This window comes from Augochlora pura, chromosome 3 (assembly GCF_028453695.1).
Source record: "Augochlora pura isolate Apur16 chromosome 3, APUR_v2.2.1, whole genome shotgun sequence".
NCBI lineage: Eukaryota > Metazoa > Arthropoda > Insecta > Hymenoptera > Halictidae > Augochlora > Augochlora pura.
Genome location: NC_135774.1, coordinates 26,139,358 through 26,160,603, shown reverse-complemented (window position 1 = coordinate 26,160,603; position 21,246 = coordinate 26,139,358). Strand labels below are relative to the sequence as shown.

The 21,246-nt window shown below is 48.6% G+C and overlaps 1 protein-coding gene across 1 annotated transcript; it reads left to right on the top strand.

Annotated features, from left to right (window-relative positions):
* Positions 1 to 44: 44 nt before the first annotated feature.
* Hmx (H6 family homeobox) lies at positions 45 to 20,882 on the top strand. Its single transcript, XM_078197386.1, has 3 exons — positions 45 to 622; positions 15,108 to 15,454; positions 19,566 to 20,882. The coding sequence occupies exons 1-3, from the start codon at positions 45 to 47 to the stop codon at positions 20,408 to 20,410; spliced, it is 1,770 nt and encodes a 589-aa protein (XP_078053512.1). The 3' UTR covers positions 20,411 to 20,882.
* The last annotated feature ends 364 nt before the right edge of the window (positions 20,883 to 21,246 follow it).

The window sequence follows — 21,246 nt, the reverse complement described above, 5'->3', positions numbered from 1 at the left end:
ACCGTTGGACGGAACGCGTGACGGGACGCGCGACCGCGTCAACCATGTCGGGCGAGACCGAGATCGAGGTGTCCGTGGTGTCCGAGGAGGACCTGGAGCTCGAGGGCTCCAGGAGCAGCTCGACGCCCGCCGAGCTGCTGCTCCAGGAGAAGAACGGGAAGACCGGCTGCGGGCTCAACAACCATCACTCGTTCGGCTTCGACATGGGCAAGCCGCCGCTCAGGCCCGCCTGCAACCCCCAGTACACGTCCTTCAGCATCTCCAGCATCCTGGGCAGGCCAGAGTCGCCGCCGGTCGACTCCACGTCCACCGTCTCCGGCGAGAGACAGTCGTCCGACGTCGACAGGGCCTCGCCGCCGACGCAGAACTCCCAGAGGATCGGATCCGCCTGCGACAGCCCCAACAGAGGCCTGTCCTCGCCCACGCCGTTGAGATACGCCGCCAATCAACGGAGTACCGCCGTCGGACACGCCATCGAGACCAGGAACAATTCGACCAGTATCGGTATCGGGTGTGCTACCAGTGCTACCAGCCCGGCGTCCACGTTCTCGCCGCCCAGCGACTCCGCCGCCAATCCGCTCCTGGGACATCAAGCTTCCGCCGACCTGGCCATGCTCTCGAGGTACCCTTTCATTTTATATCGATCCGATTCTGACAGCTGCGACGGGAGCTTCGGGGTTGCCACTGTCGCACGCGTTCGCCAACCAGTGACAAAAACAACCAGTTCGTCGGCATTGATTCCGAATATCGGAGACCGAGGACCATCTTCCATATTTTCGGACCGTTTCTGTGCCAACTCTGAAGCTCTCGATGGTTTAGGTAGCTCTCGGGCATCTGGAACGGTTTAATTGGTTTAGTTTTGTAGTACTGAAGACGTTTGTTGCTGGGTCCTAGTGTTTGGTTACTTCAAAGACTCTTGCCTCGATTATTATAAGATGAATGGCACTTGTGACGATGAAATTCGCCAAAGTATAGTACGATCTTTGAACAGGATTAGTTGAGAACGTATTGTGTCAAGTACAAAACACTCTGATCCCCCTAAACGGACTCTATCTGTCTTCTATCTTGTAAATATGACGTTGCGCCCTTAGAATAAAGATCGAAGTGATTGTTGAGGTGTCATGTTACGTACTAGTTGAATGTAGCACACCAATATCGCAACCACAAAGTCATTTTCCAACCAACGGATAAGGAACAAGCAATCTAAATACGATAGCTAGATCTTAGCTAGATCTAGATAGCTTTGTATCGACTGCAATGAACTTGTTTCTGTGCATCGTTCAATTTAAGATGCAACTGTTGTCAACGCTGAAACAATTCTCAGAACAATACCTTTGAGAGTCTATGTTCATATTACTGTGATTACTCTTTGCGAGGATGTGTATTACGTTGTCAACTCTCATGGAACGATTCATTTTCAGATAATAGTTACGCATCGTTAAAACGATTCAAAAGATCGGGCAATGTTTGTTGGAAAGCAGTAAGACAGAAGGCGGATAAAGGGCAGCTGTTACAATTACGCTCCGCGCCACGCGGATTTTCGCGTGATCGCTCGCGTGAAAACCAGGAATCGTTTTGAGATTCTGATGAATCATTCAATAGCGTATCGGCATTGTTCCTCGGCGCGTATTATTAGCGGTTCGTCGTGACGCTGCGCGAAAGCTACAATGAACTATGGACGCTCGCTGCCGTCGCCCGTGAAATGATTACTCCGCGTGTTACAAAATTTACAATAACTTTTTAGATCGTTTGAGAGTTGTTGAACCGTTCTAACTAACAACTGTTAACACACACGCGGTGGTCGTGCGGGGAGGGGAGGGGGAGGGGGGCAGTAGATCCGATAGTTTGCGCGAGAATCTGGCGAATTGTTATCGCGCGGCGGTACTATTTACCGTTGCCTCCCTATAGAGGTAGCATAATTTATCTGATAGAACTAGAATTTCACGCTAACCCCATCGCCACTATCCCGACCGAGGTATCAATGTTTACTAATAAGGAATTAACGCGTACCATCAGTTTTATATCCCTGTTGCAATTTGCGTTCGGCCAATGCGCAATAACTATTTCATCGGCGATGACGCGTTGCCGAGTTTAATCAAATAGCATCGCAGTTAGAATACCGCGGGCGATACTAACGTTTAAACCTTTGTACAATTCAAACTCCATTCGATGGCTATCAATATTTCGAACCTTTTTGTCGACGATGTGAAATGATCCTGCGCGATTGGGTAAGGCTTTTGTTTGGCGATGTTCGAAAATCAAATAAGCGACGCTTTTTTTTTGTAAAATCCGCAACGTTAGAACACCGCTTTTTTGCATACGGCTGATTTTTTAATTCTACCATTGGCTACCAACCTTTCCAGACTCCATCGAACTATTTTAGACCACCATATAACATTGAACAAAAATTGATTTTTAATGTTTCGAGTAAACATTTGTAAAACGAACTTAGCCGAAACGTCTGAAATTCGTCGGACACAGACTGTAGCTGGCCTAAACTTCAAATAGAAACGAATCCCTCCCGCGTAACATTATCAAAGCTCGGCCGTAGCTACGAAAGGAGTCAGCTTTCCGTCGGACAACGGCCGATCCGAAATTAGAAGGGCGAGAGACACGCGCGACAAAGCGAAAGACGCCGGTGCTCGGACCGCAGATGAAATTTTCGTGGGCGTGAGTGCTCTCGGATCAAGATACACGAGGGTGCACGCGGGGGCGCGTAGGGGGGGGGGGGGTTGATAAAGTAGCAGGGAACCGGGCAGAGCTCGTGCGGTGAGGATTATATTATGTGGGAATGGACCGAGGGGTCCGTAATGGGCCTATTAGGCTGTCTCATTTAATAACAACCGTAGCAACAACCACCCTCTCTTGCGTTACTTACGTTGCTCGGGGCCGGGTCGGCCGGCTCTCTTCGTATCGGGCGTGTATCCGCGAGGAACCCCGAGCCACGCTTTTGCGCCGCAAGGGGCTGGCGACGGGAGGGTTCGAGATGATTTTATCAGATTTACACCCCCTTCCGATTGACGGCACCCGCTCGCAACCGGCTGCTCGACGCTACCCGGCTCGATGCCTCCAATTGCTTGTTTTCCACCCGTTTACCATTTGATTAAGTTCCACTCGTATGCACCATTACTCGACGCGGGGAAACGATTTTCGTGGGGCACCGACGAGCGAGGGAGGGGGGGCCAGCGGGGGCGGCTCATCGTTCTGTCACGAGGCATCAAAACACCATCGGGGAGTACGGATTTTTGTTGCTGATCGGATTAGGGGGTGACGAGCACTGAGCTGCCATGATTTACAGAATGTAAGAGAGTGTCATTTCACGTCGTTTATTCGTTACGAAAGTGGATTGATGTCTAGCCGAATGAAAAATAATAGCATAGAGTATCTCGTCTTCAAATTATAGAATTTGTTTCATGGACTTGCATAATTTATTTAGACGATACCTAGCTGCGTTTAGAATTTGTTGTTCGATTTTCGAGACAAACGCATGATCGAATTATACTTTATCTAGGCAGCTGCTAGCAGTATCAAGTAAAACAAAGTCCAATTTATATTCATCATCTCTGAAACGCTGATAATGCTACATAAGATTACACAGTCGAAACACGCAACAATCCGAAAAGTCTTTGTATTCCAAGGACTTAAAATGGACCTGTAAGTCGCCAATCCAGGATCACGTTAGCTACGAAAATATGTCCCCATGAACGGAACACCGTAAATATTTTTGTATCAGTAGCGAATCTCGGAAACCAATCGGATTCGCAAGAAGATGTTCAAGCTGATAAAGCAGAATCTAAAAGTAGCAGGTCCGAGACCGGCCGGAAGTAAGAAAATTCCAAGACGATCGGGCCAGCTCCCGGCGTTCGCCGAAACAAGCCCCAAAAGTTTGAAGGCAGAGGAGGATCGGATGTCAGGGCATACTCGCGCGGAAAGTAGGAAAGAATCAATTAGGCGGCGGGGTGCATAATACATCAGCGGATGGAAACACCGGCGTAGTCGAAGTTAAGGAGCCTAAGACTCCCGAGAGAAATGGGCACCTGTCCCGCCCATTTCGCAGCGGCGGGGACGAGGGCGGTAGCTTCTTGGCCCCCCTTTGCGTCTTCCGCGTGGAGGAAGCGAGCAACTTCTAGGTTTGATTTATTATTAAATTGGTGCCTACGGTATCCAGGAACGGAGTCTTGGTTTTGCCAAGGTCGGCTAAGTACACGAAAAGCTTGCACCGCGGAAATCTCCTCCAGCGTCTCGGCGCTTAACGCCCCCACCCCCCCCCCCCTGCCCCTCGACAACACGGGCTCCTCTTAAACTGATACGGTAATAGCATTTCCTGGGAGAAGAGATTTCAGCAGAAAGGATTCCCGTGTAGAATATTATCCGAATTAGGCGCTCCACGAATTTACCTCGGCGCACGGCTACGCTCTGCGCGGGACCACCAACCCCCTGGCATGGGCGCGGAAGTGTCTTAAGCAGCAAAGTCCGCGATACCGTCGCCCCAAAATGGTTTCGCGGATGGGGACCAGGCGAAACGCCTCTTCTCACGCTCCCATGTATTTACTTCGATATTCTGCTACCGGCGGTAGTCATTGCCTTTCTAACATTCATGCTTTGTTAATTTAAAGTAGTCAAGCTCAAAGTATTCTGATCAGGAAGGCTCATTTTGAGTAACCCAGCGCTGTCACACTTTTTATGCGAAACATTTGTGTCATTCTGGGTCACCCGGATCCAGCTCGGTCTTCAAATAATTGTTACTAAAAGAATAGCAATACTACTGAAACCCAACTGTTTTAAAAAATTATTTGAACATTTAAAAAGATTGTTTCCCTTATTAGAACTTGATCTCTCACTTTCAAGTATATTGAACTAACTGCTAACGTCATTCTTCTCATGACAATATTATTTTACGAAAAATGAAATGCGGGGCATTTGACGATGATACTTTCCATTGCTTGGGCTTTCTAATCAGAAAATACGCCAGAAATATTACTCTTCGAGGATGCAATTATTGTTATTTTTCTCTTATCATTTAAACAATTTTATGTAGTAAAGAAATCACTACTATTTCACTATTTATTTGACGAATCACAAAAACAGAGTGGAAAACTCAGAATCATATTTATGATGGAATATTTGTATGACCGATTATTGCTAACTCGCTCCCCTTGCAAGTTGCATTCGTGTAAATTGGAGATCGTCCAAAAAAAATCTCCAAGTAGACAGGATAATCCGACAGTATAGGACTAAATGTTTGTGCTTATTCAGGTCTCCATCGTCCAACGATTGTTACGACGATTTCATCTTCGACCGGGCTGTGTGTCTGTACGCTCGCTGTGCAAAATTTGTCACGTAGGGTACAGGACGGTCCAAAAGCCGCGACAGAAAATAATTCATTGGACAATCGAAGGTATCGGTGTCGGAGGAAGGGAATTACAGTGGCCGCAATTCCGCGGCCGAGCAAACCGATAAATTCCGATCTTCGATAAACTCCGCGAGCTGCGGCAGCGACGGTACGGAATAATTCAACGATCCAGTGTTGAATTATCGTCTGACGCCTCGGAAGTCGGTGGCGGAGCAGGACAAAGCCGTATTAAAATTGATAATATTCCGCGGATGACGGAACCGGTCGTACCGTTGACGCGACTCCGTAAATTAATCAGCACGGGCGCGCGGTACGCGAGCAGAAACCGCCTTGCTTCTCTCTCTCTCCTCGCCGTTTATTCGCGGCATTTTCTCGAGCCGGTCCAATCTAATTACCGCGTGTTTAGCTGGGGAAACGGGGCGCGACAAATGTAACGGGATTCGCGTTTGCAAAAAGATAGAGAGATGGAAACCGAGAACGAGAGAGTGAAAAAAAATGGGAGAGAAAGAGAGAGAGAGAGAGAGAGAGGGCGATGCGAGAGAAAACGAAGCGAGACGAAAGGAAAAAAGAATCGTCGCGGTCGTTATTGAAACGCGAGATACAGGAAGAGATCGTAAGAATATATTTCTTTTTTCCTCCCGTGTCCTTCTCCTTTCTGTTGCCAGTACATTTTTCCTGTTCGTCCCGGTTCCCTCTCTGTCGCTGTTCCGCGGGCGCGGAATCGTGAAAGTCGGCGGCGCGGGCCCCTTTTTCGCATCGGGGTACAACAATATTCAGTAACGTGACCGCGGGCACATGACGTCTATGCGGTAAAAGATGTGGCCGGGATAATCCGCGACAGAGTCGGCCTCGTTAATTACAGCCCCGATGAATGATTCGTTAATTAGCGTGGGATCGCGCTCGAACTTTCAAAGAAAGCTACGATAAAGCCTATTGTGTATGATCGCCCGTTCGAGGGCGATATGGATGTTCAACGTCGGAAACAAATGTGGAATGAACGGTAGCTGGGAATAGACCACGAATAATAATCGCGTCGAAACACTGTTTCTCCTCTCTTCTCCTTCTGCCTCTCGTCTCTCAACCCCCCACCTCCCTACTAGCACCCTCGACGTTTCTGCTGTCCTCCCTCGTTCTCCTTGTCCTCGTCCTCTTCGCATGACTCTTCGATTCGCCATTTTCTCGTCTGCCTCGGCGATGACGCCTTCATTCAGTCAACAAATCAAAACTTTGACTGAACTCTGACGGCTCTGGGGTGGTCTTGATGTACTCTGATCATTCGCCCTACAGGCTATATTCTTTTCAATCTTGAAATCTTCACGCTTGCTTGTGCAATATCACCGCGAGCTTCCGAGCGTTTGAAAAATTAGTGAACGATGGATGAATTTTTCTAACAGCATCCATTTTAGAATTAATATTACTTGAAATAAATCTTCGTGGATTCGTTTCGGTATCAACCTACGATAATAAGTCATTTGTTCAACCAGCAAATTAGCTCTTCGAAGGCTGACGATTTAAGGGTGGTTTTTAACGATCTCTGATTTTCGTAATATTAAAACATGTTCCCAGTGGATTCTTTATTTTCCTAAATTCTTGTTTGCATTCCTAAATCCTGGAAGACGAGAGAAAATTGAAGGGGATGCTTTCCCGCAGCAGCCATTTCGTAAAATTTCCTTGAAAGATGTCTTACAAGGAAACGGTTTTCCGTCGATGTACTTTTTATTTCTGTTCGCCGAACAGCAGCCGGACGGTGTAGTTTCGAAATAATTCATGCGACAGTTTTTCAAATTGCGGGGGTGGTTTCGCTCGGGGAGAGGTTCGCCTCGGACACGATGTCCCGTTTGTGACGCCGTTCGAGAGGGTCTCGTAGCACGCGACAACTCTTTAATTGGCGAAGAAATCCTCGCGACGACGTCTCTGTAATTAATTCCCGGGGCCGGAGGGGGTTAAGCCGCGAGTGTGTCCTGGTCGAGTTGTAAAGCCTGCAAGCGTCGCGCTAAAGCAATTAAGTTGTTTCCTTGAAATCCAACGAAATGAAGTTGTCTCCTGTGTAGGCGCAAACATAAATCCTCCACTTGGCCTGTAACAGGCCAGCGAGCGGAACGAAGCCAAGTAGTGGATTTAGCCGAGTACTTTGAAAGCCAATAACTCATTGTTGGGTCATCGTAATGACACTTCATGGAGTCAGTACGTAACCGTGAACGATTCTACGATCGATGAGAGTAAAACCGATCGAAATCGAAGACGGGGAATTCACGAAGATCGTTTCGAATAGTTCTAGATTGCCAATATCCCAAAATGCTACCATGAGAAATAGGACTAAATGAGTCACCTCGAACAATCCTTTATGTTCTCTTCCTCCTGTAACTTAAGAAATATAACATAACTATTTAGAGCAACTCTTGACAATTACCCCAAGTATCCGAGATTACCAAAATTGCCCATCATTATTATAAATTAACAAAATTAGCAAAAAATCACGGCGAGAAGCAGAAGAGTGTAATCGACACCGCAAACCACCCGTTGCTGCGTCTCCACGAGCCGAACAGCCAGCCGAAACGCAACCCCTCTTCCTTAGACGGAATTAGCACCTCGCAGAGATTACCTCCGACCATTCGAACTTACCAAATTACAGAGAAATCACCACGAGAAGCCCGGAGTGGCCGGCCCGAAATCTGGGGGTCCGTTGGATGGCCCGGGGGTCTCGGCGGTGCACGGCTCCCCGTAATCGACTTCTGGTTCGTGTCTAGAGTGGCGACCCCCCCGTGTAACGTTACACGACAAAACGTATCGTGTTACGAGCGATCGTTAACCACGGCATAAAGAGTTCATATCCGAGAATGGCACTTATTTGCCCGCGCGCGCCGGCAACCGGCCCACGGAAAGGTGGAATAATAATCAATACGTAGGAAGAACGATGAAAAAAAAGAAGCGGTATAATATATCCCCGTTGAAGGGTTCTAGGTGTGTGCAACGGGTGGCCAGGGTGAAGAAGAGAAAGCGGCGTTGAAGGGGCGGGGGGCAGGGAATAAAGAAGGGGAAGTTTAACGGACAAATTGGCCGAGGATCCCGGAGAGAGCGAAAAGAATCCACGGTTGACCGTCGCGCGGATAAATCGATACACACGGCTGTGCACGTCGGTTGACGTTCGATTCGAGGCCCCATATTCACCGTCGCGTTTCACCAAAGCCCTCTGTATCCGATTATGCGGGCACTGGCGACGACGGGGGTGAGCGACGCGCGGGGGAGGGTTCTGCGAGGGTGGCGAGAGGGAGAGGTTGAACGTAATCAACGAGTTTCCTCTCGCGGACACTCGATCGGGCCAATTGGATCGTGCGCGGCACAGAGAGCGCGCCCACGGTCGCCGGCTCGATGAAAAGGGAACGTGCTGCCAGCTCTCCCTCACTCTCTCTCTCTCTCTCTCTCTCTCTCTCTCTCTCTCTTTTCGCTCTCTGTTTCTTTCTGTCTCTCTCTCTCTCTATCCATCTCCATCTCTCTCTCCCTCTGCCTCTCTACCTCTCTCCCTCTCTCGACCCCTGAAGAGGATCCTCTCTCGAAGTAGAAGAGTCGAGGGGTCCTCGAGGAATCGATCGAGCGAGGAAGAAGCTAGAGCGAGAAAATTGCGCCCGTAGAATGCCGGAGAAGAAAGCCAGGCCGGCTCTCATCCCGTCTTCATCCCCCGGACCTCATCCTCCTCCTCCTCCTCCTCCTCAACCCCGTACCCCGGTGGGGCCCACTTCGGCCATTCATTCCGTTGGCTACCTAAGAAGACGTAAGCCGCGCAAGAATTAGGCAGCAAAAAGGTGGAGCACGCTTCTCTCCAGCCGAGTGTTTGGGTGTTTATACCTGCCTCGAAGAAAAGAGACGGGGCGCCCCACACCCCCCCACTGGATGCTTACAAACAGGCGGTTGTCAGATTTCTTTTATCTTTCCCGGGGCATCTGCGAGAGCCCGGCCTCTCCCCCCTTCTTCACGGCCTGCTTCTCTTCTTTTCTTATCCGGAGCAGCTATCCGCTACAGGATCCTCTGCGACCGGCGATATCGATGCCCGCGCGACAGACGAAAGGTGAGCTGTAATTAGCGACACGCATTAGCCGGCGATCGAGATACTCCGTTATCCGAAGATCGATGGAACCCCGACCCTGATCATCCGTGGATCCGGATTAAGATCGAACCGATTTCACGGGCTTGTTTTCCTCGGGGTTATAGGATCCCGAGGTTTCCACTGTTTCCGAGGTGTCCGTATTGTCTGAGTGAATTTTTGGAGATCGTCCAGTGATATGTACCTCTGTTTTCAATTTGCTTTGTCTAGGAAGTTGTGTCTTCGGTTCAGTTCCTTGTCCGAGGAGGTAATGGTGCCGGTTACTTTAGGACAACCAATTGCTGCGGCTTCTGTTATAATATAAAATCTATTTACTTTATTAGTCTGTTTATTGTTTAATAAATACTGGCACAGCAATTTGTAATCACAGACTACTACTGCGAGGATAAAATGGGAGGAACATGTGCAAACTGACCACTAATCCCCGTCAGGCCCAAAAATGGCAGAATTCAAATTCCTTATTTTCTAATAATCGTCGAAACTGCAATCGCCTCCTTGTGAAATAATTATTGTACCATGATAAAAGCGATCTTGTTTTTTTTAAAAAGGAAACTTTGTTTCTTAAGTCTTATTTGTTTTCAGTACACGATTGTTCCACTGTTAATTTTGAAACTTCGATACCTCGTGCAATAAATTATTAGCGTTCTTAAATCGAATACCAAATACTCCCAAATTACTTCCACAAAAACGTGCGTTTCTGTATTAACAAGGAAAGTTTTTGGTCGAATGGATCAGAGTTACGAAATATCGTTTTGCTATTACGGAGTTCGAGTCCGCGGCTAGGATAATAATTAATGCCTAGAATCTGCTCGTTCGAATCAGCTCAACGGCGAGGCAAGTTGCTCGCTTCCGCGGCCGTTCTGCCTTTACCTATACCTGTCCCCCACCGTCATTGATTAAGCGAGCAGCGTCGAGCATCGATAATCAATGCACTTAGCGGGTGTTTGTTGACTCGGCGCGGCTCGAATCCGTGCCACGAGAAATTTGGGAAGCCTGCGACTGGTTGCCCGTTCACCTTCGCCGGACTGGAAATTGTATGCGGCGAGAAACTCAATATGCTCTGGCCGAGTGGGGTGTCTCCGATTTGCTCGATTAGGTGGGAAGAAACGCTAGTGATCTGCAAACTACGCTGCTCCAATTTCCACAATTTTCACTCTGCAAAAATTGATACAATTATCTGTCGAATTTTGTGTCAAACTTCAGAAATATTAAAAACAAAACTCGATACTCTACGGTAAAATAAGATGTGTACGATTCGCTCTATTAGCTGTAAAGAAACATTAACTGGTCAGCAAACTACGCTGCCCTAATCTCCATAATTCTCATTGTACGAAAATTTGTAGAATTATTTATTGAAATCCAGCTACATGCATATCAAGAAGCAGCTGATCGTATTTTCAACGCAAAACGAACCTCCGCCTTCCTCTGACTCACAGATGAACAGAATATCAATTTCAGCATAATTCGATCGGCAAAATATTAATGCGAGGGTGGCTTAAACAGCAGCGAGGGTTAATTAAGTTAGCGCCGGACGAGTCCTTTTACACCCGTCGCGACAGAAGACTCGAGCGAACTTCTCCATTCAGAAGCTCGATAAAAATTTAAACTCTCCGTCCGCTGTATTTTGCAACACCGGCGAACTTAATAATATTATAATAAGAAAGTCGGCGGTTTTAAAGAGGCGAGGACGGTTTGCGGAAGTTCCCGGTCGATGCTCTTAATTAAGCTGCTCCTTTACTCCGAAATAAAGTTACGGAACAACTAACTGGCAAACTTGCGCAAGCGATCGAGTGTAAACAACAAGCTGTAATTAAAAATACGGCGAAGGGAGTGGAACTTCTTGAAGAGCCGAACTTCCCCCGTAGCGAGTACGGAGGATGGTAACGCGTACCCGCCCTCGGCCACGTAACCATGCTCGCAGCTCCCGATTATACCCGCCATTTTAGCTGGTCGCGCCGATCGTTAAGACCCGGATCCACCGGCAAGCGAAACTATGCTTTGCTATGCTAAGCTCGCATATATTCGCTGATGGATTCAAACCGTTTTCACCAGAAACTAAACACATACAAGCTTAGCGTGGCTTAACTTAGCCGAGCTGATGGATCTGAGCACCCGTTTGTGATCAAAGACCATTGTTCAACGGATGATAAAATCATAAAGGCATGGAGATACAAATTAGCGACGCAACTGGATTAGAGATAACAAACCCATGTTCGAAATCAATCACCCTTATCCTCCAGTTTGCCACTGTGCATTGTTGGACTGCGTACGTTGCGTTGGTAAATCGTGTTTAATCTTTAAAGGATCGATATATTGGCTAGGCTAATGACAATAAGTTTGCGAGAAAAACACCTCGTGTGTACATATAATAATTTTTTAGAAAAAAGAGAACAGAATTGCCAACTTGTAAGAGGAAGCAGATTAATACTACTGCATCTCCATTGCTCTGTGATCATGACAAGAATAAAGTACCACAAGTAATAGCAATGGCAATTCTATTATTGCCAACAAGTTTCATCAAAGGGTGATTAATTCTGACATTCATCTTCCAAGGTCAGCCACTGATAGCTTATCGTAACCCTTGTATTTTGGTCCTCGTACTAAATTGCATGAGTTTTAGTTACCGGTCGAACGGTGTTTCGTGGAAATGCAGATGCAGTTTGAGGTGGCGCGACTTAACGCGAGCAGCGATTTGCGGTGACGATTTGGTCCGGCGGAAATGTAGGTAGGTAGGTAGCCGGGTTCCTCCGCGGCCAATACCGAAAGGTGGTAGAGAGCCAGAAGCCGAGGCTTCCGAAGCCGTACGACTTTCCCCCGTGTTCCCCGGCTCACTTCCCTTGCACTCCGGCTGCGACGATCTGATCGCTCGATGCACTTTTCTCTTCAACATGCGACGATCCGCGCCGATTCCGCGTGCGCTTGTTCGACGCCCCGACACCGTCGTTACAGGGAAGTTACTTAAGCGCTGAGCGTCGTCCGCCAGTATTGCTTGTCCACGAGAGAACGCTTCGAGCATTGCCATAACGCGCTGCTATTGTTATCCACAATTATTTCCGACAGCCGATCGCAATCGTAATTGTTAGATCTCAATGTCTTATTGCTAAACTTTATATGTCTCGTTTATTCGTTCTTGTGGTAAATGCATAAAATCTGCAGCTTAATTATCTTCAGTTACCCTAATTAATTTTCATGGTGCACGATATTTGTTAGAAACGTTCGGTTTAAGAAACTTTGGGCTACTTCAATAATAATTCCTACAATATAAAAATAATATAGGAATAACATTTGAATGCTGACGCTAGATACGACGAAAATAAAGGTAGGATCTGATACGCTCACAATAATAGAACTCTTTCTCGAGTCGGTATTCTCCACAAAAAAAAAGCGAAATATTTATTCCATTCTTCTCCATTCTTACCCGTTGAAACACGATTGACGAACGAAAAGGAAAGCAGCTTGTCGGGGCGGGATATTCCGAGTTGGAGAAACATTTTGATCGCGCGGTCACACAGCACGATGATTTGCGAGGGGGTGGGGTGGTGTGTAGCGGGTGGCATCGATCAAAGGTTCGATCAACGGCCGTCCCCGAAAATCCGCGGCGAGCCGGCCACTTGCCAGTATTTTTCGCGAGTTTTCCGGATCGTTTGGAGCGCGGGCCCCGTAAAAGCGGGAACGGTTCCGCGGAAAATGTTTGCCGGGGAGCCGTTTAAAGCCGCGCTCTAAATAAAACACCGCCGCTGCTGCTGCTGCTGCTAAAAAAAAAAGTTGGATTAAAACAGCAGCGGCCGCGTTTCGCCGAGCGCGGCGGGGGCAGAGGGGGCTCTGAATGCGGGCGGCCGTCGAGTTTACAACTGGAACGGTGGCCGTGTCCGAGGCGTCGGGCGCGATTCAGCCGAACCTGTCTTTCCTCCGAAAAAAACCCGGCAAATGTTTCCAAACCCATTTTATCCAGTCTGCAGCCGCGTAGAAGTGAATCCCATTCTCTTCACCCGCCCCCTCGTTTCTCCCCTCTACGTTTCTCTCAACCCCCGGCGGTGTGTATTGAGAGGAGAGAGCAGGAGCGTGGCTGCACTCTTCCGTGGGCCCCCCCTCCCCCCCCCCTCCTCCTCCTCCTCCTCCTCTCGCTGCTTCGCTGGCCCCCTTGCCAGCCCCCCTGCCTCCTCCCCCCCCCCCTTCTCCGGCATCCAGCAGCCGGAAGCCATTAATATCTCCCCGGGCTACTTGGCCCTCGAGCTCAAAGGAATTTCGAGAGTTATGCCTATTAAGAGCGACGCTTGCGTCGCAACAATGACACTCGGCCCCGCTCGTTTAGCCTCGTTATTAAGAGCGAAAATCCGCTTATGGCTGCAGTCTCCGACGAGGATCACCGCCCCCGCCTGGCCGTACCTGCGGCCGCGCGTCGATTCCTCGCCCTACCCAAGGTACACACCGTTTGTGCAAACCGTCTTCTCAATGAGAAACGATCGCCGAAGGTGTTCGCCTAAATCTGTTTACAGCCCCCCGAACGGATTACGAACAATCGAGGCGGCTGGAATTTGGACGAGTGGCGCGGGACAATTGTTGTACGCAATCTTAGAGAGATGTCCGGGCCGCCGTGTATTCATCGGGACGTTTGCGATATTGTAAAGTCGGGCAACGGCGTCGTTGCCGGCGATAATGGGTCCGAAGAACGGTGGACGGTTCTCTGTTTGATGCTTGTCCAATACTACTTATTCACTTGAGAACGATGCTTCCGCAGAAGCAACCACGGAGATCTGAAACTAACTATTCCGCAGTCTACTGTGCTGCGGCTGCTTTTGAACGGGCGATTCTCTGGAAGAAGAAAACTTGCCAAAGTTCAGTGGACGCCGAAGTTGCGACTACTCTCGATAATTGCTCCCATCAGGGCTGCGTTAAAGATTTCATAGCTGGCAGGCAGTCTTATTTTTAAGCTGATAGGATGTATCGCCGAAGGAATCGAGTACGCTGTAGAATGTAAAACTGCTCTCTATTCTATCGTTTCATAGCTACCACTTTTGAACAGGTATCCTATCGAGAAGCTCTCAAAACTCTGACGGATGTAGAAGTGGTGACTAACTCTAGATAATAGCTTTCACGAGTGCCACACAAAGGGTTCTACGGACCCTGCTCTCTGAAGTACCACTAGAATCAGGCAAACTTTACAAGTGCAAAACTTGATACACGCCTTCCATATACCTTCGCAGACTCCAAAATTTTAACCGAACGTGTCCTTTGGCTGAACTTTTCTGAAGTAACAAGAACGTAAACCTCTTACGAGTGCTATAGATATACGTAAGAACGAAACAATATCACTATCAACCTATAACCCATCAGGAGGATACGTGGGGAGTTCATGGAGGCCCAATAACAAGTGACATTTATTGATAAAAATATACGAATATCAAGTGACAAGATAATAGTATAATATAAATACAGGAACTGTTTTATTATCAATTATCTAATATTCTTAGATAACAGGAAAAGTACGAAACACTATGGAACAAATAACGTGAACACCCCACCAGATTCTCTATCCAAAGCGATATAAACGATTTACAAATGAGACAGTCATACAATCCACCCTTAAATGATCAAGTTTTCCACCATCTGTGAGCAGAGTTCAGAGAGATTAATCGAATCATCCTCAATTTTCAGACTAGGCCTGATGTCGTCGTTGATAGCGGGCCGCTACCCCGTCGGGATCGGTGTTGGCGGCGTCTTCTTCCCGTCGACGTTGCAACACCTGCACCAGCAACAACAACACCAGCATCATTCCCGGCTAGCAGCAGCGTCGTCGGCGTTGAGCAACGCGGTGCAAGTCACCGGCCAATCGGACATCGTCGACGCCGACGGGATCCGCGGCGTCCTGCCCGGCGGCGCCGGTTGGCCGTTTCCATGGAGGCCGACGCACGGTTTGCAGACGCTCGAGCATCCGTCGCCCAGCGACGTCGTCGGCACCCTCAGCCGCGTCAGTCCCGCATCCGCGAGCTTTCCGCAAAGGGGTGAGTTTGCCGGCGCGCCGTGAATCGGCCTTCTACGGCCCCCCTGAATCGCGTCCCCGCCCGAAATTCCGACGATTTTGATTCTGTTTTGCCGACCGCGGCGTTCCGCCTCCTCCTTTCCCCGGCTCCTCGCCGCTTTGATTGGGTTGTTCGTCCACGGTATTTTCAACCCCTTGCGGTTTCATTATGCCGGCTGGGCGTCGCTGTTTCCGGCGTTCCGGCTCATTTAAATGTTCTCGCATCTCTGCTCTTGCCGGGAGAGACACGAGAATCGAATTTTTCCGTGGTATTTTCCTGGTATGCGCCGTGCTCGAATTGCAGTGCTTCGCGGTTGCGGAGCTCGTCGGGTTACTAGAAACGGCCGATCAGCCCTTGGAAACCGTCGAGTTTCGTGTTTGTTAGCTTCGCGGTGCTGCGATCAGACCTTGGAAACTGTCGTCAAAGCTGCGAGCACGCTTCCCTAGGTTTAGAACGAGGTGTGTGTGGTAGAACAGCTCCATTTTTTTGTGAAGCAGACAGCAGAATTCGTGCTTTTGCAGAATATGAAATTAGCAGGGAAAGAGAGAGAGAGAGGAATTACCCTGAAATTGCCTGGGGAAAGGTCATGTAATTTCCTGAAGCACGGATTCGAACTTGATCTATTTTCCGCGATCCACGCAGACAGCGCGGCAAGCCTAATGAGGGCGTAATTATGTCGGAAACCCAGTCAAATCGTAAATTTAGGCTAGTCGAGCATAATAGATCTATAAACATTCGCGCGGCGATTGGCGTGAGTGAAAATTACTGGGAGTAAATTGTACAATATTCGTCGGACGAGGATAACGATGGTAGTCTATCGGCGCAGAGCGATTCAAAACGCAGAACAATTAACGCAATTGGTTTATTGTTATAACTACATCGATCAAGCTTGCGTGAACACAATGAATTTCGAACCGTAGATAATTTCCCAGATCAAGTTCAACTAATACAATACGCTCGAACGCTGGTGCCTCGTGAAAGGAACTGCGAACGACTTGTTCGCCCCAGCGAAACAGAGATCAATTTCACGTCTCCAACCACCACTACAGCGACTTCGTTACTTTGCTGGCGGTTTTACGGTGGGGTCTGTGGCCTTGAATAACATGCACCTACTGTTGCAATTAATTACTCTATACATCGAAGTGTAAACCACGTTTAGAATAAAAATGTCGATTAATAATCGAGCTAATAAGATCACGCTGGAAAGACCATAATGAAATCACCTCTCGCAGCAACTTTGTACACTCTGCGTCTTCATTCTCTAAAAAGGATGTGTCATTGATGGAAATATATAAATATAAAAATATATAACGACGATACGATTTAGAACGAAGTTTAATGGTCGATATAATAATGAAATTGGTTAATAAAAGAGACGAAATTACTTTCCGTACAATCCAACAGATACTACGAAATTACTTCGTAAGTGACACACGATATTGTTGATTCAATCAATGAATAAGAATTGGATGAAATACAGTCTTCAGTGAAGCTCCAGTGGATCGTCGATGGAATTGTATTAACGAAGGAGATCGTGTTTTATCGAGTCAGTGCCATGAGAACGATCGTCTCGTTTGATTTCGCTACACGCCAGGAAAAAAGCGAGCGGCCGAGGGATGTTTTCATGCGAATACGTGGAAGGGCGATGATAGGGCCGCGCGTCGCAAGACGAAAGAGAGAGATAGAGAGAGAGAGAGAGAGAGAGAGAGAGAGTGAGAGACCGCGAAGAGAACGAAGCGGCGCGGAGCGGATCGGGGTGGAAAGGGCAAGGCGAGGGTCTGTGCACGTTATACACGTAAGTGTGTAAACGCGAGCGTGGACGGCGAGCAGTACGGCTTCCACGGCTTCCACCACGACAAACCAACGTCGATCGCCTTACCCGCCGATCGTTTTACTCCTGCCACTTCGCCAAAATACTTGGCTGCCTGCTAGTTCGCCGCCCGCCTCGCACTTAGAGGGTAAACTATTGCAGCCGGAGTTGCGGGGATAGTTCGTCACTTTGTCTAGGGAGAGAATTCCCTCTGCCTGTTTGTCAACTTCACGCTGCCACCGGTGTGTGGCTCACGATGTTTGCTGCTGTTTGCGTCTGACATCGACCCTCCGGAAGCTTCATAAATGTGCTCGGATCTCTTCTAGAAATTCAGCTTACTCGACCACCTCATCGTTGCTCGCGTCTTTGCTCCGGCAGTCGCAAAGTTGAGGTTCCCACAGATGCACGAAACTCTGGTAATTTTCAATGTATTAGCTGTACAAATCGTTCTTTTTCTAAATCAAAAATTTAATTAGAATAATATACAGTATACTTCCTCGCTTTCTATAACATTTTTCGGACAACTGTTGGTTGCTTGAGTCGAGGGAACTGCATTGCTTCGTTGCGACGAATTCATCGCCACATTTTTGTACATCTTGAATTTGGTTGAGTCCACCGTCCGATATATGGTGCTGTAGCGATCGGAACAAGCAATAATCAGCACTTCCAATATCCGGCATAGTAACTATTCAGCTCAGTATTGCGATGGTTCAGGTTCATAATTTAGCTGACAATGGCACGCTCGCTTCTTCGTCGAACGAGTTCGCCGATCTCATTCAGCGTTTGTGAAGTTCCAAAGTCCGCATTCTGGACTGATCTAAATCGCTTCAGCCGGCATTGTGCGATCGGCAACTTCTCTAAAAAGCCTTCAGTGGCCTGCTTATGCCCGTCAATTGCGTTTCATTCACCAGCTGTTTGTTGCCGTTGGTGAGCGAAACTTCGGCATCGATTGATTCCGCATGGAAATGTAACAAAATGGTGAACGGTCAGTTGGAAATCCAGTCTGGCAGGGTAACAGCAGTTTTCTATGTCGCGTCGGCGCAATTGATAGGCCGCGAGACAATAGACTCGCCGAATACAAGAATTTACAACGAATTACAACGGTCGCGGTAGGGGAGGGCGGCGCGGATCCCGCGTGGAAGGCGTGAAGAACCGGCGTGGAAACCGCAAATATTTCATCGAGTGATGGAACACGTTTCCGTCCGGCGCGCAATCCGAAGCAATTATGTCGAAATGGATAGATAGATTATTAATTAGCGGACTATCAATAGACTACATATACATTAAACGTAACGCCGCGGGAGATGAATAGCTAGCCGTTAATTTATCGAATCTGCGGTCCTCTCCGCATCGGCGCCGCACGAGGTGAAATTTATTTATCGGCGCCCGAAAGAGGTCTCCGGCGCTGATCCCATCGGCGAGCCGCAAGGAACGCATTAAAGCGCCGACTAATTAATGCATTTAGCACGGCCGACAGTTCCGCAGCATCCAGCAGACCAAGTAAATGCCCGCGATTTGCGGAATCACGGCTATGCCTTTGCACTGTCGCTCGCTAACTACCCCGCTAAGACGGGCGTCATCCGATTATGTCTGCGCTTCGCAATCGAATAAACCCGTTAATCCGCCTTATCAATTTCTCCCGGTACCGCGCGATTACGAATGTATGTGCTAGTATTAGTTTATGATCAACGTCGTATTAGTTCAAATATGACGTAAGTATCTATTCAAAAATATTGGCAAAGTTAATCCCTCTAAAACGATGGAAAAAATATGCATTCTAAACCACACAGTACCTTGACAGAATCTCGATAATTGCTTCCTGAGTCTGGGTGGTGGGAAACAACATTGCTTCAGGATCTTCTAAGCCGCAAGCTTTTCTTTAACCCTAGTACGCCCACCTTGAATTATCAGGAATCCTATAATATCCTATAGTATATATAATATATATTTTATTATATTTCGAAAATAATACATAATATTTCAATTATCAAGATTTTAATTCGGTCGCTTGCAGCGCTACAATGTTATTTATACCGAAAAATATAAGGAGGTGATCTTAAGGTTAAACCTGATGAAAAAAATGGACCCAGACGGGCCTAAATAAACCTAAGTATTTGTATAGCATAATCATTGAGACCGCCTTCTATATGTATAACGAAAGGAATAGAGCTCCTCCACAGAACCTCGATACTTGCACTTCCAACGAGTTTCGGTGCAATTATCGAGGCGCACCGAGGGTGTGCAACGTCTAGCTGATCTAACGAACTCGTTGACTCTGCGCAGATGACCTTGATGACGAGAACGGGGAGGACCGTCTCCATCGGACGCGGAGTCCGTCGACGGGCGACGAAGGGCACGACGACCTTGGCGACCAGGACGACTGTGCGGACGGAGACGGCGAGGGGGAGTCGACGAACTCGACGAGCCTACACGGGGGGAACGGGTCGGGGAATGGCGGAGGCGGTGGTGGCGGAGGTGGAGGCGGTAACGGACAGAACAGCGTGCAGGTCGGTGTGGACGGTCGCGATTCGGGCAGCATGAAGCGGAAGAAGAAGACGCGCACGGTGTTCTCGCGGTCGCAAGTGTTCCAGCTGGAAAGCACGTTCGACATGAAACGCTACCTGTCCTCGTCGGAGCGGGCCGGGCTGGCCGCCTCGCTGCGGCTAACCGAGACCCAGGTGAAGATCTGGTTCCAGAACCGGCGGAACAAATGGAAAAGGCAGCTGGCCGCCGAGCTGGAGGCGGCAAACATGGCACACGCGGCCCAGAGACTGGTCAGGGTGCCGATTCTCTACCACGAGGCCTCCGCCGGGACCGGAAGCTCCGGCGGCGTCTCGGTGTCGGTGGCCGCGCCGCCGACGGTCACCGCGCCAGCCTCGGTCGCCACGTCGGCGCTCTCGCACTCGGTCGGCGTCGGCGTCGGCGTCGGTGTCGGTGTCGGCGTCGGCACCTCCTGCCCCCCAACCACCGCCCAGCCGATCTTCTACTCCCATCACCATCAGCACCACCATCATCATCCGGCTCACGTGCAGGCGCACACTCTCCTGCCCCACCAGGTACACCCGCAACCTCCGCCACCCCCGCCGCCGCCGCCTAACGGACAACCACCCCAATCCTCCTCGCAATAACACCGTCCGGCTCACGAGACCGTCGGCACGCCGCCGCGACCAACCATCACCGCCGAGAGAAACGTCGCGATTGCGCGACTATTACCCACGATCGTGCTCTCCGGGTGAGCCAACGATGACCGCTGGACGGCCCTCGATGATCCACTCAATGAACCGGCCTCGATGATCCTTGTAAGATCGCACACAGTTTTCGAACACGAGTCTCCTTTGTTGGCAAGATCGCCGAGACGCTAGCTAGTAGTGGACACTCGTCTGTACTGGCTAACGAAACGGTGAAAACTGTATTTTTCTTTTCTGCGGTTTCCGTGGAGCTGCGACGATTGACTTTAGACTGCAGAATTTTCTAAACCTCGTATCTAGACTGTAGATGTTATGCACTTGTCACAAGATTGCAAGACGCTAGAATCATTTAAAGAATATTATTAGTTCCTGTATATTACAAACGATGCAGACAATTTCCATTTCGCATAAACGTCTACACGTCTTTACGAAATGAAGAGACTACAAAAGAATCCTAATAACCCGCTAGTCGGGAAATGTTCGGGAAAATACATACAATTAAGCTCTGCCTAACTTTGATTTCTTTCGTCAACGAAGAGGTTTTGAACTTTCGCAGTCTATTAGTTATCCGTCGGGAGCAATCCATTTGCAGCATACCGATGCTTCGTAGTCTAACTGTGAATATCGTGCATGTGCAAAAAGACATTCGATTTTCAATTGAATCCTGGATAACCGGTAACGAATTAAGTATACAAGAAGATATGTTGGTTTTTTAGAATTAGCAAGTTGTGTTTGATCATCGGCCGCGAGTGGGTCTTCGAGGTTCCCCAGAAGCC

Coding starts and splice junctions, on each gene's coding strand:
- Hmx (XM_078197386.1), top strand. CDS start 45: ATGTCGGGCGAGACCGAGATCGAGGTGTCCGTGGTGTCCGAGGAGGAC. Junction 623..15,107: donor GACCTGGCCATGCTCTCGAG/GTACCCTTTCAT, acceptor CTCAATTTTCAG/ACTAGGCCTGATGTCGTCGT. Junction 15,455..19,565: donor CGCGAGCTTTCCGCAAAGGG/GTGAGTTTGCCG, acceptor GACTCTGCGCAG/ATGACCTTGATGACGAGAAC.